The 15,552-nt window shown below is 37.9% G+C and overlaps 1 protein-coding gene across 25 annotated transcripts; it reads right to left on the bottom strand.

Moving 5' to 3' along the window:
• Positions 1-1,482: 1,482 nt before the first annotated feature.
• Positions 1,483-14,691, bottom strand: LOC132626848 (cysteine-tryptophan domain-containing zinc finger protein 7-like). Of its 25 annotated transcripts, none has more exons than XR_009577667.1 (13): positions 12,964-13,515; positions 12,376-12,448; positions 12,143-12,276; positions 11,677-12,024; positions 10,276-11,570; positions 9,676-10,103; positions 7,922-9,588; positions 7,566-7,723; positions 6,953-7,113; positions 5,411-5,565; positions 2,639-5,196; positions 2,398-2,478; positions 1,483-2,237 (listed from the first exon to the last, which is right to left on the bottom strand). XR_009577667.1 is itself a non-coding variant. In XM_060341859.1 (11 exons), exons 1-11 carry the CDS (start codon positions 14,145-14,147, stop codon positions 4,981-4,983), a joined length of 4,644 nt encoding a protein of 1,547 aa, XP_060197842.1. In that variant the 5' UTR covers positions 14,148-14,691; the 3' UTR covers positions 1,483-4,980. The 25 variants fall into 25 exon arrangements, 2 of the variants coding, with proteins under 2 accessions (XP_060197842.1, XP_060197841.1); XR_009577678.1 differs by lacking the exon at positions 2,398-2,478 and having other exon boundaries at positions 1,483-2,086; positions 2,157-2,237; XR_009577679.1 differs by lacking the exon at positions 2,398-2,478 and having other exon boundaries at positions 1,483-2,057; positions 2,157-2,237.
• Positions 14,692-15,552: the final 861 nt, after the last annotated feature.

The following is a 15,552-nucleotide window of genomic DNA, read 5'->3' as shown; positions in this document are numbered from 1 at the left end:
TGAGTTAATGAGTTTCTTCCTTTCACCATTTTGAATTTTGATCACCAGACAACGCGTGATATTCTTTACATTTTCTTCAATATGTTGCCTTTTGGAATTTTATGTCACAATAAGGTAAAAAGAACAGCTCTTGATTTGAGAACGTATTCTTTTTAGTTTCCCTTTTTCCGGTTTTTGATGACTAGGAGAATATTATATTATTTTTGCTTGTGTGGTAATAGTGGATTTTACAGAGACTTCTATCAGTACCTTGTACTAATAACCAAGAAGTATAAAGACAATAAACACGGGACATAATACCTTTACTTGCTCAAGCAAAACTGGAGGTAGAGTAGAAGGTGCAGATTTGATAGAATTCAATAGCTTTGTTCCAAACCTTGTATTCATCTTAAAAATTGCACTTAACATGTCTAAATTAATGTAGAACTCAATAACTCAAAAGGATTGGAATCCAGTATATATCTATGTACTATCCCTTCCCAATCACCATTAAACTCCCTCGCTATTATACAATGTATAGTCAAAGTATATACACTGTATAAACAGTCTATAACAGGTTCATATACACTGGGTACCATGTACAGTTATACAGCGGATAGTGGAAAGTGAAGCTGAGATGGTTTGGGCATGTGAAGAGGAGATGCACGGACGCCCCAGTCCGGAGGTGTGAGAGGTTGGTTATGGATGGCTTTAGGAGAGGTAGAGGTATGCCGAAGATGTATTGGGGAGAGGTGATAAAACAGGACATGACGCAGTTACAGTTTACCGAGGACATAACCTTAGATGGAGGTTGTGGAGGACACGGATTAGAATAGAAAGTTAGTAGGTAGTAGTGAGTTGTCTTGAGGTAGTAGTGAGTTGTCTTGCTTATCATTTCTTACTAGTATTCGTAGTATTTTGGTGAAGAATCAACCAAACTACTGATTTTGGAAAAGCAATTGAAAGGACTTCAGAGGGGCTATCTTTTGTTTAATGCAATATTTGCTGCTAATCGAGTTAATTCTTCAACTACAAATTCTTGATCCGCATTTGTCCTCAAGTCCTACATGACCAGGAGAATGTCTTGTTTTTACTTGATAAATTTGAACATGATTTTCCCCTCTAAAGTTCTCTTTTGATGGCTAACCTCTCGTCCGTGGAGAACAGATTCGAAAATAAAGATAACGATAAATTTTCATGCACTTGTCTTGGATAAAATTTTTCTTCTCACAAAATCATAATCTCTATTCTATATGCAGATTAAGTACCTTTATAGTCCAAATTTGTAGTTCAATAATCATGGTTAAAACATGAGTTATTTGAAGCTCAACAATGGTCCAACCTATTGGCTGAAAAGGAAAAATATATCCGGATTTGGGATTCACTTCACAATGATTAAGTGCTCTACAAGTCCCCAAATTCCAAACCTGAGACTTGAGAGTTGTACCTTAGCTTTCCAACACTAAAAAGTTCATATTAAGCAGGCCAATTAAAAGAATAGCATTGACAGCAATGAGAAAAGGGATTATCAGAAAATATCCAATTCTTACATGTCACAGCCAAAACAGAATATGGAATTCCTGATGTTAATCAAATTACAGACGTTTATAACGTGCAACGCTATAATAACAAATAACAAAACTAAAACTAAAACCACATGCTTCAAGTGTAACATCCAGTAGTGACCCAACTTCACATTGTCTATGATATGTGATTGATGAAACAGTTGTTTCTTCAAGAAAAAGAAACATGTTGTCCTTCCCCTCCCAGGTACACTAAAATAAGCAGATATGCGATGAATTCCCACAGTAGTTTGTTTTCTCCTTCAACTCCCAGGTACACTAAAATAAGCAGATACGCGATGAATTCCCACAGTAGTTTTTTTTTCTCCATTCTTTCCCTTGTCAAGCAAAGAGCAGCAAAACAAGATGTTATTTATTCCAGCATGACTCAGTTGACATGTACCGATGATAAAAACAGCAAACCATAGTGTAACATCTCCCTTAAACACAGCAGATAAGTTGACAAGAATCCTTCTCTAAATTTGAGACTCTGCACCAGGTCATCTCCAGTAAGCCCTAGCAAACTCTCATGCAAAGATAGCTGCCTGTTATTGGTTCCTCAAATATAAAATCAGCTGGGAGAATATCCTCTGCTACTCATAACGTAGTACATACCTGTGGCAGTAAATCAGCAGTTTTCTGTCCACCTTACAGTTCATCATCCACCCTCCACCATATCTTTCACTACCTTGACCACTGTAATATGAAGACTACGTCAACAGGAAGCGAACAGAATATATAGTCTCACCAATCATCCATCCTATTTCTATTACCATATCTGCTCAATACTACTTCATGGCACAAATATAAAATCAGCTGGGAGAATATCCTCTGTTACTCATAACGTAGTACATACCTGTGGCAGTAAATCAGCAGTTTTCTGTCCACCTTACGGTTCATCATCCACCCTCCACCATATCTTTCACTACCTTGACCACTGTAATATGATGACTACGTCAACAGGAAGCGAACAGAATATATAGTCTCACCAATCATCCATCCTATTTCTATTACCATATCTGCTCAATACTACTTCATGGCACAAATATAAAATCAGCTGGGAGAATATCCTCTGTTACTCATAACGTAGTACATACCTGTGGCAGTAAATCAGCAGTTTTCTGTCCACCTTACGGTTCATCATCCACCCTCCACCATATCTTTCACTACCTTGACCACTGTAATATGATGACTACGTCAACAGTAAGCGAACAGAATATATAGTCTCACCAATCATCCCTCCTATTTCTATTACCATATCTGCTCAATACTACTTCATGGCACAAAGAACTCACTTCAAAAATGATTCTCCGAAACCATTTCACAAGCAAAGCCATGTTTATAGTCAGGCAGATTTCCAGTGCACAGACACTTAAAAGGGCAACCACAATGTCCCCTTTTACAGGGTAAATATTTGGGTTATAACTGTTGCCATCCCAACTACCTTTGGAGCTTTCTTATCCTACCTCCACATAAATGGGCATTACAACAAGGACATGATAGAACTAAACAAGTTTGACAGACTAGACTAAATTGACCAGAGTGATGTACACCATAACCGCCCCCCCCCCCCCCCCCCCCAAGCGACAAATATTGTCATCCAAGATGCCTATTTCTTTTCATTCATACCCCCTACAGGAAAAAATTGTTAACGATATATATAATTGTATCAGCACCTTAGCAGAAAATGCTGCAGTTGCATAATTTTATTAGCACTTAGAGCAAAATATGCCTAACCATCAACTCCTTCATAGAAGATTATCACTAGTAAACACCAAAATTCTCTCATTTTTCCTAGAAACTAACGGCTCAAATGGAAAATTAAAACTAGATTAAATCCAAAAACCAAAGCTACTAAGGAAAGATAGATATATTAGAAACTAGCATCGCTAACTTCTATTCTCAAATGCTAAAAACAGTTGTGACTAGGCATTTTGATCTGTTTTAATTTTGTTGCATCAAGAATACCGCAGTTGAAGCACCTAAAGGAGAATTTGGTATCTTTCTGGATTAGACTAGGAACATGAGTTATTTATCTACTATACATCTTGATACCACTATCAAGTCAGAAATGTAGCTATAGACACCTGAATAAAATAATGATGCATTTGGTGTCGGCCTTCTGGAAACAATTTTGCTGTCAGTCATTGATGAACCAAACTTTTGCTGGCACGCAACACATATTCAATTAATTATTGTTATCTAAGCGGGTTACAAACTTAAAACAACAACATCTAGTGAAAAGAGTAAAGGACCACAGACGATAGCCTTACCTGGCATGCCTTTCCGGAACACAAGGAGCAACCAGAGTTTGACCGTGTCTCACGAGGAACACATTTCCCTATTCGTTGACTGCACTAAACAGATGTCCTGTTGCAACTTCCCCACAATAAGATCAGTTGAAAACTCAGCCAGGCAACATGGAAGGAAACTCAAGTCTAATCTTCATAAATACAAACAAAGGGAAGGATGGCGCAACTTACAGCAAAACTTCAACTTCTTCTGCAGAATGTTCTTTCAAGATCAACAGATTTAATGGATACCAAGCTGTCCAAAAAAAATATGACATCTTCTTGGCTCATTAAAAGAGAGCAGAAGCTGATAAGATGTTTACAAGCATGCAGACATAAGTGATTAACCATGTTATCCAATCCTTTCTTTTACATACCAGAAAATGCAATTCTGTACCAATCTCCTCCCCTCTTTTTTTCCTCTCTTTCTCTTTTCCTTATTTCTTTTCTTTCTTTCTTTTTTTTTTTTTTTTTTTTTTTTGCGAAGTTCCTTGGGAATATGCCAAGTATATAAAACAAAATTTGTGAGGCAGAATCAGTGGCTTATTGTCATATATTTTGACGAAATTAAAAAAAAAAAAAAAAAAAAAAAAAAAAGAGGGAGTAAGAAGAAACAATGGCAGATAACATAGTAATTCCACTAAATTCCTCCACCAAAATTGTGCCTTACGTTCCATTAGAAAAAATAAGTTATATACGGCAACCCAAGGATCCAAGTCCTCTAGTAAAGGATGAAACACTGGGACTAGAATGGAACTCATGTCTACTTAGATATGTCACCTAATGCTCTCAATATCCATACTCCTATTTTTCTCTATTGCCAACAGAAAGAACCAAATATTCAAAACTGGATCTTAAGCAAACTCTGAATCTTATCCTTGAAGAGTTGAAACTTTATACACCTCGTCCCCAACCTGTATATTTTAAGGTTGAGCATCTGTGGCCTTATCATATACCAAAAAGTTGAATTCTCAAAATTTCATGAAATAGCAAATCAATCCCACTTTGTACACATGTACAGGAATATAACACACTTAACAGCATGCCTCTTCACCAAATTGCAATACAGATCCTCACTTCCCTCCCATTTCCAAAGGCCTGCTTGTGAATGGTGAAAACAAGCAAAACCACATTAAATACAGGTTGATTTAACCTCTACTGCCACCAAAACCATTATTGTTAATTGCCTCGATAGCTTGCTTCACCAAACGTATTAGCTCCTCTACATCCTGGAAACTGAAGTCAATAACCCGTTTAACAGAAATGATAGCGTCTTTATTCTCTGCCTCTTCAAGGTTTGTGGCAGCTGCAAAAGCATTCTGCGCTTTTCTAGATGCCTCCATTGCAGAATTTACATCCTTTGTCTGCAAAATTTTACATCTGTTTAATTTCTTACCCTACATAAATGGGTAGCTAACACAAAAACAATACAATAATCTAAAAAGAAGGAAGAAATCCCTCGACTCCTCCAGTTTCAGTAGTCATTTGACATCCAATAAAAGGAAAAAGAACGCCGTAAATATCCAACAAAACTGTGAACTAGCACCAATGTCTGAAATCATAAACCAGTGAACTTACAAAGTCAAGCAGGCGAACAAAACTAGGACGGTTTCGAGGAGCAATAACATGATTTCCAGCATGAGAACCACAGCCTCTTGATAAAGCAGTCTTCTCTGCCACTGTTTGATTGTTTGTGTTATCAACATCAGATGCGGAAGATGAAGGAGATTCACCTGAACAAAAAGTGTGGGCTAAACATGATGCAACTGCATAGCATCGAGTATATCTGAAGCAGAATCACGTTGTACACACAAGATACGCTAAAAGATATCCAAATTCAAGTGGGAAATTCACGTGAATGAGATTCCCCTGAATAAAAAGTATGGACTAAACATGATGCAACAACTACACAATATCGACAAATAGATGCTAAAACACGTGAATGAGATTCCCCTGAATCGCATAGATGCTAAAACATATTCTTGCAAGCATGAAACTCATGTGAAGCTAACAGTCCTCCATTAAAACAAAGCTAGAGTACTATAAAGTATAAACCATGAATGCCAGATACATAAATATGTTAATCAAGTCGACAAATAATAACCAAAGACATTCTATTCATAACAACGTTAGACTTCAGTTTTCCTATCACATTTAAATGTCCTCCCTGGAGGCATGTTCTCCTTTATCCTATTTAATTTCTTACTGTGTTTCCAAATTGTGGCTAAGCATTCTTTGTAAATCAGTTCTTTTAATCACAAAAAGCCCACTGCTAAGCACGGCCAAAATAACTAAACTAGGGTAAACCCCAACATCTCATGCTTGAAGACTTTTATTATACAAAAGAATTAATTTCCAATCAATGAGAATTCTTCAAAAAATTCAAATATACATTCCCCCCCCCCCCCCCCCCCCCCAAACACCTCTGAGGTGTCTCACTTACACACATGCATCTCTTTATGCATAGTGTATCTGCATGAATCAAGACTGGTGTTTTTAAACCGAGAAATCCACTATTTCCATCTTCAGAACTTGGTGGATGATGGCGTCTGCCCCTCTACCTTCTCTACTTAAATATCAGACTTGGTTCACCAACTGATAACTCGTGACATGTGTCCACCACACATTTAGCGATGTACTAACTCTGCCAATAAATAAAGCCTTGGGGCGTGTGAGAATCAAGACGGTTAAATTAGGATGTCTTATTGTTCCCACTTAGGAATTGTTTAAATAATTTGAAAAATATAAGGGTTGTATTACAAAATCAGTATGCCTGTCGAACCTCTTATGCTTTTGGTCCAGATCTCTCTTGTGGCTAAAAGTGATGAAAAACATACATCAATTATAATTTCTCAGCAGAGAGGGTGGGTATCTTTTTAACCACGTCTCGGCTAAACAAAAATCATTTTCAAAATTAAAATCACATTAGGCCTAATGGTGTTTCTTAGAATGTTGGAATATAAAACAACAAAAAGAAAAAAGAAAAAAAAATACTATATCATTGTGTTCCTTCCTTTTTAGTGAGGCTTCGTGATATGATTATGCTAACAACTGCTGGCAATTTTGATGGCTGCAAGACAAGAAACTCTTTAAGTTCAGTACTTCATGAGAACAACATACCTTGATGGGGAACTTGCAAACTTGCTTGCAGATCATGCCAAATTCTACTCGAACTCATGTTTTTGCAGTATACCACCCTCATGTATGCAACCTCCATACACTTATAGGCCAAAGCAGCAGTAGCAGCTTCACCACGTTTCTCATATTCAAGTGCACAAGTTCTGCAACATTATGAGAATATATTTTACAGCCAGAAAAAAGAGCAGTCATCAAACAAGAAGTAATTAGATAGTTGTAACTAGCTTTAGACTTGCTTAACCATGTATGGAAACATTTACACAGAATATTCAACTTTGTCTGCAATACACCAGGTTCTATGCAGAATATCTAAACTTGAGTCTATTCAGCAGCACTCCACAGGAAACAATTGATTAAATAAACAGTAGTTTCACTTATCAAAAAAAAAAATTAACAGCAGTTTCGGCCGAGTAACAGCTTGGTAAGGCAGAGGTTCTTTATAAAACGATACGGCCTTGAGCCAAACAGTAAACCAAAAGATAAACCATCAACAGATTTGAGGAGCTTCAGAAATTTTCCCAATAAAGAAAAGGTTAAATAAATGCTTACGAAATGGTATATCTATCGGAACTGTACAATTTGAAGTTACACTTACTCGCAAAGTTTGGCTGTGATACTATAGATTTGTATTTGATTCATCTCCCCGGATTTGCTACTTCCCCCATTTGAGCTTTCTAAAAGTGAAGCACCCTGAAGAAACTTCAATGCCGCTTGGAAATAAGCTTCATTATATTCAGCATGAAATCCAGAGTTCTGCAAATAGCTTCAACAATTAGGAAAAACTAATACATACACTGCACACATACGTAAACAAGGGGAATGGGTCATGACTTCTTCAGTATAAACTCAACTAGATAAAGAAGCAGATAAGAAATTAGCTTTAGGAGATAGGCCAGCAACAAGTTCCAATTGAGATAAAAAAAATAAGTTGAAAGGAGATATTAGTAGAACCTTAAGACGATCAGCAACATCTCTAAGGTCTTCAGCTTCTCTCAAGACGGTAGAAGCAGTCTGACTAGAGGTCTCCCTTTTTGAGGGGGTGGGAGCACTAGGTTCCTGCACCACACAATGATCAGGCTCCAAATGCCCCATGCTGTTGTGACTCACATTTTGACACACACCAATGCCAGGATCTTTTAGCATAGTTGACACCCTGGCACTTACAGAAGTATTAGCAGTCCCTACATCTTTAAGACTTCCTTTCTGGGAACCTGAAGCAGGTTTGCTCTTGATAACTGATGTGCCTAGTTTATCTTCAGCATGTGCACCAACTTGTGACCTTCGGTCCCTGGATTCTGTCTGAGTTGATCTACCATTTGTTACGATTCGAGCATCAATTTCCTGAGGAGGTTTTTGCTTCGTAAGAACTTTTCCTTCCATGTCGCATACACTATTCAACTTTGTAGTTGACCCAACACCATCATGCTTCAATCGGTGCTCTCTCCTGGTATCACTACAATGTGTGGGATCTTTCTTACTAACTTTTTGATTGGTTTTGAAAGATTTAGTACTAGAGTCAAGATAATTATGGTCAATCTTTGAATTCAGGACTTCCTTGGTGCCCATTTGATCAGATATCTTCTCTTCTACCCTTTGAGTATTAAAACCAGCATTCTCCTTAAATTGCAATGTTGAATCTTTGGCAGATTTATGTTCGTTAGGCATAGAAACGTGTTTCTTGCTGACTCTACCCTTGCCATCAGAGCAATATGCAGCATGCTTCTCAGTCATGTAGGGGCTACATTCCTCCAGAACATCAACAGTACTATTACCCATATGGCTATTTCCAATATCTTCCAATTTAGCATCATCTTTCCCTGAACTCTCCATTCTTGCAGGTGAAGCCTTACTCGTGATGAACATCCTCATGGGAGATGATGAAACGGACCCTACAGGTGATCCTTTCGCTTGGTGATTCGCTCTGCGTTTCCGGGAATCAGAAACTTTTGAAGAGCTTGAAGTGGCAGCCGTTGATAACTGTTCAGAACCCAAGTCCTTTTTCAATGAATCAATATCTTCCATCGTCAATCGAGACTGAACCTTCACTCTGTACTTCTTTGTCTGATGTTCTCTTTCCACACTTCTGTCTATAGGAAAATCCCTGGTTCCTGGTAGAACAATTCTGGTAGCTGTACCTCTTGTTCTTGATTTCTCTTCACCCCTGCTTGTACTGGACTCTTTTTTTTCAGAATGGAACGCCTTGGGTTTCTTCTGCTTTCTGGAACCACTCTCACCACTAACCTCCCTCACAATTGCATTGCCATCACTGTCACGCAAGTGATTATCATTACTCTGTGAATTCATTAAATAGTCTTGATCCCTCAATTTTCTTTTCTTTACAGAAATTTCTCTTCCAATATTGGTTTTTACGTCAATCGAGCCACTATTCCTTGAATCCTGGGCTCGATTGCCATGCTTCTTTTCCAAAATTTGTAACCTTTCTGTCACCCCAGGCTTTGTCTCCTTCAAATTACCACTTTCATTGTAGTCCTGGATACCGGTCACAACTTCTCGAGTTGCCACAAAAGCTTGGTCACTTTTGATTTTTAATTTTTTCAGATCCCTGTGATCATATTGATCGGACTCCCTTTTGGCTTTCTTTTTTGGCTTTTCATCACCTGCCAATATATTATAATCGGAAGCAAGTTAAAAATCTATACAGAGGTCAGGCAGGAAAAATGCCAGCCTGAAGATAAATACTATACCATTAGCCATGCGCTCCTTCGGCTTGTTCAGATGTTTGCCAAGGACATCAGACGACTTAAGGGGAATCTGTGCATTGGATTTGCTAATTGAATTTGATTCAGCAACAGGTTGGTTCACATTCTTCAAATTTCTTCTTTTGACCAGTTCATGTTGCAAGTTTGAGTTTGTGGTCAACAATGGACCATGATTGCTGCTTGTGTTTGGTGTCTCTCTTAATTTATGTTTCTTCTTTCCTCCGTTAGCCATGTAATCGAAACCCGCATTCTGACTGTTACTGCCGAGCATGTCAGCTGGAACTACTCCAGCCGCACTTCTACCAGCATGATTTTGAAGGCTACTTAGGTTATCAGGAAGGGGCATTTGGTACAAGGCATGCAGAGCTCTTGTCGTCTCCCCCTCACTAATGTCACAACGGTTCATTCCAGGCCTACAAAAATTAATTTTGAGTTGTCATCACCAAATTATAGCAATGCAGGATCTATTTACAAAGACGGATAACTAGGCAGAGTATTGGAGCATGCGTACACCAATAAAAGAGAGCTAAGACTTTGAATAAACCATGAAAAGAGACTAAGACCCCAAAACTGAAGAAAACTTACAGCCAGTATAACATACTGCACATCCACCTCTCAGGCAAATGCTCGGGTTTTGTACCATATGGAAGAAGACGCCACGTCTCACATTTATCACAGGCAACCCAATCTTCTTCAATAACAACAGGAGCAACTGGTGGCTCAGCTTCAGATGCCAGCTCCTTCGCATCCTTTATGTCCACGGCTGAAGGATCCTTCATAGGGGCCACACATGCCACATGACTATCAACTTTTTTGCTTGGCACCTGTCTTGATTTAGCAGAAGATGACTGTTGTCCTTTACATGCCTCCAGTTTAGATTTCTTCAACTTATCACCTGGAGGTCTACTCAGAGAATCCAGTTGATTTGTGGGTTTTTCTAACTGTGCATCATATACATGAGCCACGCGGACATCCTTCTTAGAACTCTTCTTGTTCTTGAGAGTAACAGAAACCCCTCTTACCTCTGCCACATCTGCAGCTGGCTTCAAACCAGGTTGATGTTCTATTAATTTCTTTTTGCCTTCAGATGATTGCTTCTCTGTGTGAGGTATCCTAGGTTGGTCAGGTTTATGGCTTGCAGCTTTCATAACAACTTTCTTTCGCAGAGAGACAGCCCCACTAGAATCCCTCTCACTCTCGGATACATCAGAATCAGCTCTAAATGAAGGAACTGATCTGCTGCATTTGCTCCTGCCACCTTCCTTGCTATCAAAAGAAGCATTTTTCTGAATGCTTTTAAACTGGAGTTCCACTGATCTACTTCTTACTTCCTGGTGATCATATTTGTCACCGCTTAGGTCAGATGAAGATTCCAACGAGTCATCCTTATCCAAATCACTACCAAACAATTGATCTTTAAGTCGTTTGATCTCCCTTTTCTTCATAGGAACATCCTTCTCTGAGTCTTCTACAGCTTCAGGTGCCCCACCAGCAACTTTCACTGATTCATGAGTATCACATACTAAATCAGGCAGAACTCTCTGATTAAGGTCATTTGAGAAGCAGTGCCTGTTTTCCAAGCTCTCAGTTCCCAAGTTTTTCTGAAACAAGGAGATCGTGTCATTTCTGACCTCTGAATTCAGTTCCTCGGCATATTCACTTTTACCAACTGATTTAGTTTTCTTCCTGATCAAGACATCCCCATATTCCAGCCTGGAAGTTGAACCATTGGCAGACATGAGAGATTGAGGGTTAGTATCCTTTGCAGCAGCCACATGCTCATTGTCTACGAAACATTTTTCATTTCTTGACAAAGTCAATAACTTCTCATGAAGAGGTGAAAGCAGCATGCTTCCAGCAACTGGGAAAGAAGTCATTGTCTGTTTCAAAGGGAAGAAAACAGAAAATTAAAATAGCAACAGATACTATTCTCTTTTTTCTGTGTGAAAAAAAGAGGGATTTTTACGTAACAGAAAACTGGCTTACCTGAAGGATGTTGGATGGAGAATCACTGTGAATTTCTTGAAACTTGGACAACATCTCACCGCTCTCAGTGGGACTATTTTCCATCGATGAAGAGGGAGAAATAAGCCCAAGACTAGTGTGTAAAGCAGTAGTCTTCTGAGCTGTCTTATCAGAACCAACTCTAATCCGGAGTTTGAGTGTTCTCTGATCAGTTGGATTAAGTGACTTAATCATAGAAACATCATGTTTTGCAGGGAACTTATTAGATTCTTGGGCCGAAAAGCATGAATCTTGTCTAGCAGAACCAGCTGTACCATTCCTCCGAGTTGGAGGAGGATCAGACACAGCCATAGAGTTCTGAGGAGGCCCCTGGACAGAAACACAACCACCACACAGAAGTTACACTAAATGTTCCCAGGTTGATAAAAGGTATGGACAAAATGTTATTCCTTCAAAGCATTTAACAAAAGACAAACTTTTAACAGACCTCGGAGGCCAAATGGTTGGGCGATCTTGATGCGCCTTGATTTTGAGATATCAGTGGAGTTCTTGGCTGAGATAGAATTGTAGGGGAGCGCTGATAAGTAGGTAAAAACGAACCATATCCACCAAATTTTGCCCCTGTCAAAAGTAAAAGAAATTTAATCGACTATTCTACAAGAAGAAAGAGATTCACAACTGTTTTCTATGATCAATAGGACTGGTTACCAGCGTACTTACCCAAATTCTCAGCAAAAACACCACCTTCAAAATCTTTCCGAAAATGACCCAAAACACTTTGAAGCTTCTCATCCTTTCACAAAGAAAATCAACAATTTTAATGTCATTGTTTTGTATAATCAATGACAATAACAGCTCATAATGTAGCATACACTTTAACCACAGTATTGCAGAGCGAGGGAGGAGGCTGTCTGAAAGAGAATCTCTTGTTCTTTTTCTTTTCTTATTTTTACACTTGACTAAGCAGAAATGGTCCTAAACTTCACCACTATAACTAGAAAGCAATATTTCTAGCACAATGTCCCAATTTCATTTCTGTTCCCAAACCCAAGAAGTTCTCTTTTTTAAGCCGACCAAAATTATTTAACTGATTCAGTACAGAATCACAGAACCACCTATAATGAATTTGAATTAGTAAAGCCTAATCTTTTACCCAGAACATTAATAATCAAACCAGAATTCAACTATGAAAAATAAAAATAAAAATCTGCAACTATATGAAGCATTTCATGAACTGATTGTTAAAACTGCAGGTTCTTGAAAATGAATTCAACAAATAGGAGAAACAAAAAAAGAAAGAACTCTTACAATGTAAGAGTCAATATCAGGGTCAATGTTAGTATCATCATCATCATCCTTGTAATAACAAGGTGCTTCCCCTTCTTCAAGCTCATGTTCTTCCATCATCTGAGCCCGCCTATTTCCCCAACTCATAAATTAAAAACTATAACCAAAACCCTAACCCTAGACCAGTTTTACCACCTATCCTAAAATCCAACATATCACTCACAATTCAAAAATCCAACTTCCACCCATTAAATTACTCACAAAACCCCACAAAAGGAATTTCACAGTTACCTATCCAACCTTCAAAATCAAGAACTACCATTGAAACTCTTGATCATCTAATGTATATTCCTAGTTGTTTAAAAAATATATATATATATATATATTAAGACAGTAAAATACTTTAAAATTAATTTTAAAAAACCCAAAAATATGGGTATTAGAAGAATGAAATGTGTTGACAACCCAAAAGATCGAATTATTTGATTGGCAATGTTGTTCTTGTGTTGTTGATGTGTGTAACATGAGATACCACAGGGTATAGAGAAACAAAGAAAGAAACCTTTGTTTTTTTTTTTCCTTTTTAGGTCCCTTTCTTTAATTTTTTTTCCGTCTTAATTGCATTATATTTTATTTAATGTTTTTATTTTTATACTCTAAATTATTTTCTGACGATGCAGTGAAATTTGAGAAATTTAAAATGTGGGGGAAATAAAATTGGAGTGGCGCGTTGAAATGATCGAATTGGTAACACTTTGTGTAAGTGCAAAATCCAGCAAGGAGTCAATGTATCCAGAATCTAGTCCCATAACATATGGTTTTTGCTAGGTTAATAAAATGAGAAAATACATAAAATCCCCATAACTTGTATTCAAAATTCACTTTAATAATTTAACTTTACACGTGTTTATATACTCCCTAAATAACTTTTAGGTGAACTAACTACCACATTAATGATTGACGTAGCAAATAAAAAAAATCAGCACGTAAATGGCAAAAAATTGAAGAGAAAAACCCACCCACCCCCGCGCGCCGCCCAAACCCACCCACCCCCACCCCCACCCACACCCACACCCAACCCACCTTCTTCTTGTTCATATGTTTCCTTTCTTCACCCCCAAAAATTGTTTTACTTTCTTTTAGCTAATTTAAAGTAGTAGGAGTACGAATTTAAAGAGAAACAGAGAATATTGAACCTTGGACATATAAGAGTTCAGAATCGAATCTCTTAAGAAAGTAGATCTTTTGTCTCAGGTAGCCTGCTCCAAAGAACAATAAAAGGGCAAAACATCCGGCCAGCAGGATTCACCGGAAATAGCATGTTTTCCGGCTAATATCACAAAAAATCAAAGCAACGTTTAAAGGGTCAATGGCGTCGCTTCAACGGTGGACGCCAGAGCGATGTTGTAAGCCTGTAATAGAGCAAACATCAAACGAGAACAACAACAGGGAAAATAAAAAGAGCTACGACTTCCCTGGAGTCACTTTCTCTGGTCAAATCTGGTAGATCTGGTTAGGGGGAACAAAAGTGGGCCTGGTGGCATCGTTAATGTCTGAGTTTCGTCGCAGATGATGTCTCTGGCGAGGTCTGACGGTGACGAAGGAAAGCAAAGGGGCTGGGGTTGTTGTGGATGTTTAACCGAGACAGCGGAGGAAATGACCGCTTAAAGAACCTCCGCGGAGTAGAACTCGCTGGAGATCTTCGGCGGAGATAATGGGTAAGACGTAGAAAAAACATGACATGGGAGAAGAAAAAAATGGAAAGTTAACTGACATGTCATCGACATGTGGTTGAGACGACGCTTATGTGGTGTGGTGCGCATGTATATCACCTACCAATCATGAAACTGGTATTGCATGCATAACAGTATAAGGCGATATTTATTTCACTTACAAGTTGTTTAGGGGGGTATATAAACACCTGTAAAGTTAAATTGTTAAAGTGAGTTTTGGGGACGTGTATTCTCTAATAAAATTGACCTACATTGATATTTTGTATTGTTGTTGTACCCACACCCACATGGGTGCATTAGCATTTCAATTCAGAAAATACTGGGTATGTTGTTGTAATAAAATGAATTTAATTTATTCAAACTAAGCAAAACATTTCGGCGGAAAAGTATGTTTTATAATAGGAAATATTATTTTTATTAAAAATGAAAGAAAATGCTAACCAAAACACGAAAGAAACGTACTTCCACTTTATTAGTGTAGACTTGGAGTAACAAATTTAGCTCAAAATATAACGCCTCATTTGTTTGCGATTAATTAAAGTTTTGATCTTAATTGTTAAAACTTATGACCCTTAATTATTTAAGCCTTTATTATAAATATTTATTTTTATTTTTACAACCACCTAATGAGGTCTGAATAGGCTTGAATAATTAAATTTATATCACTTAAATGTTATTCTATTCTACAAAATGGCAGTTCACCACAACTCCATTCATTTTCATGGCTGGCCATCATTATCATTATCATTATCCATCATCCACCATTCATTTTCATAACCACCATTATCGCTAATCATCACAATTAGTTGTCACTATCACTTCCACCAATCACCACAGTCAAGCATCATCACCATTAGCCATTATATGCAATTATCAA

This window comes from Lycium barbarum, chromosome 2, assembly GCF_019175385.1.
Source record: "Lycium barbarum isolate Lr01 chromosome 2, ASM1917538v2, whole genome shotgun sequence".
In the NCBI taxonomy this organism is placed as follows: domain Eukaryota; kingdom Viridiplantae; phylum Streptophyta; class Magnoliopsida; order Solanales; family Solanaceae; genus Lycium; species Lycium barbarum.
Note: the sequence above shows the minus strand (reverse complement) of the source record. Positions and strands in the feature narration are given on the sequence as shown.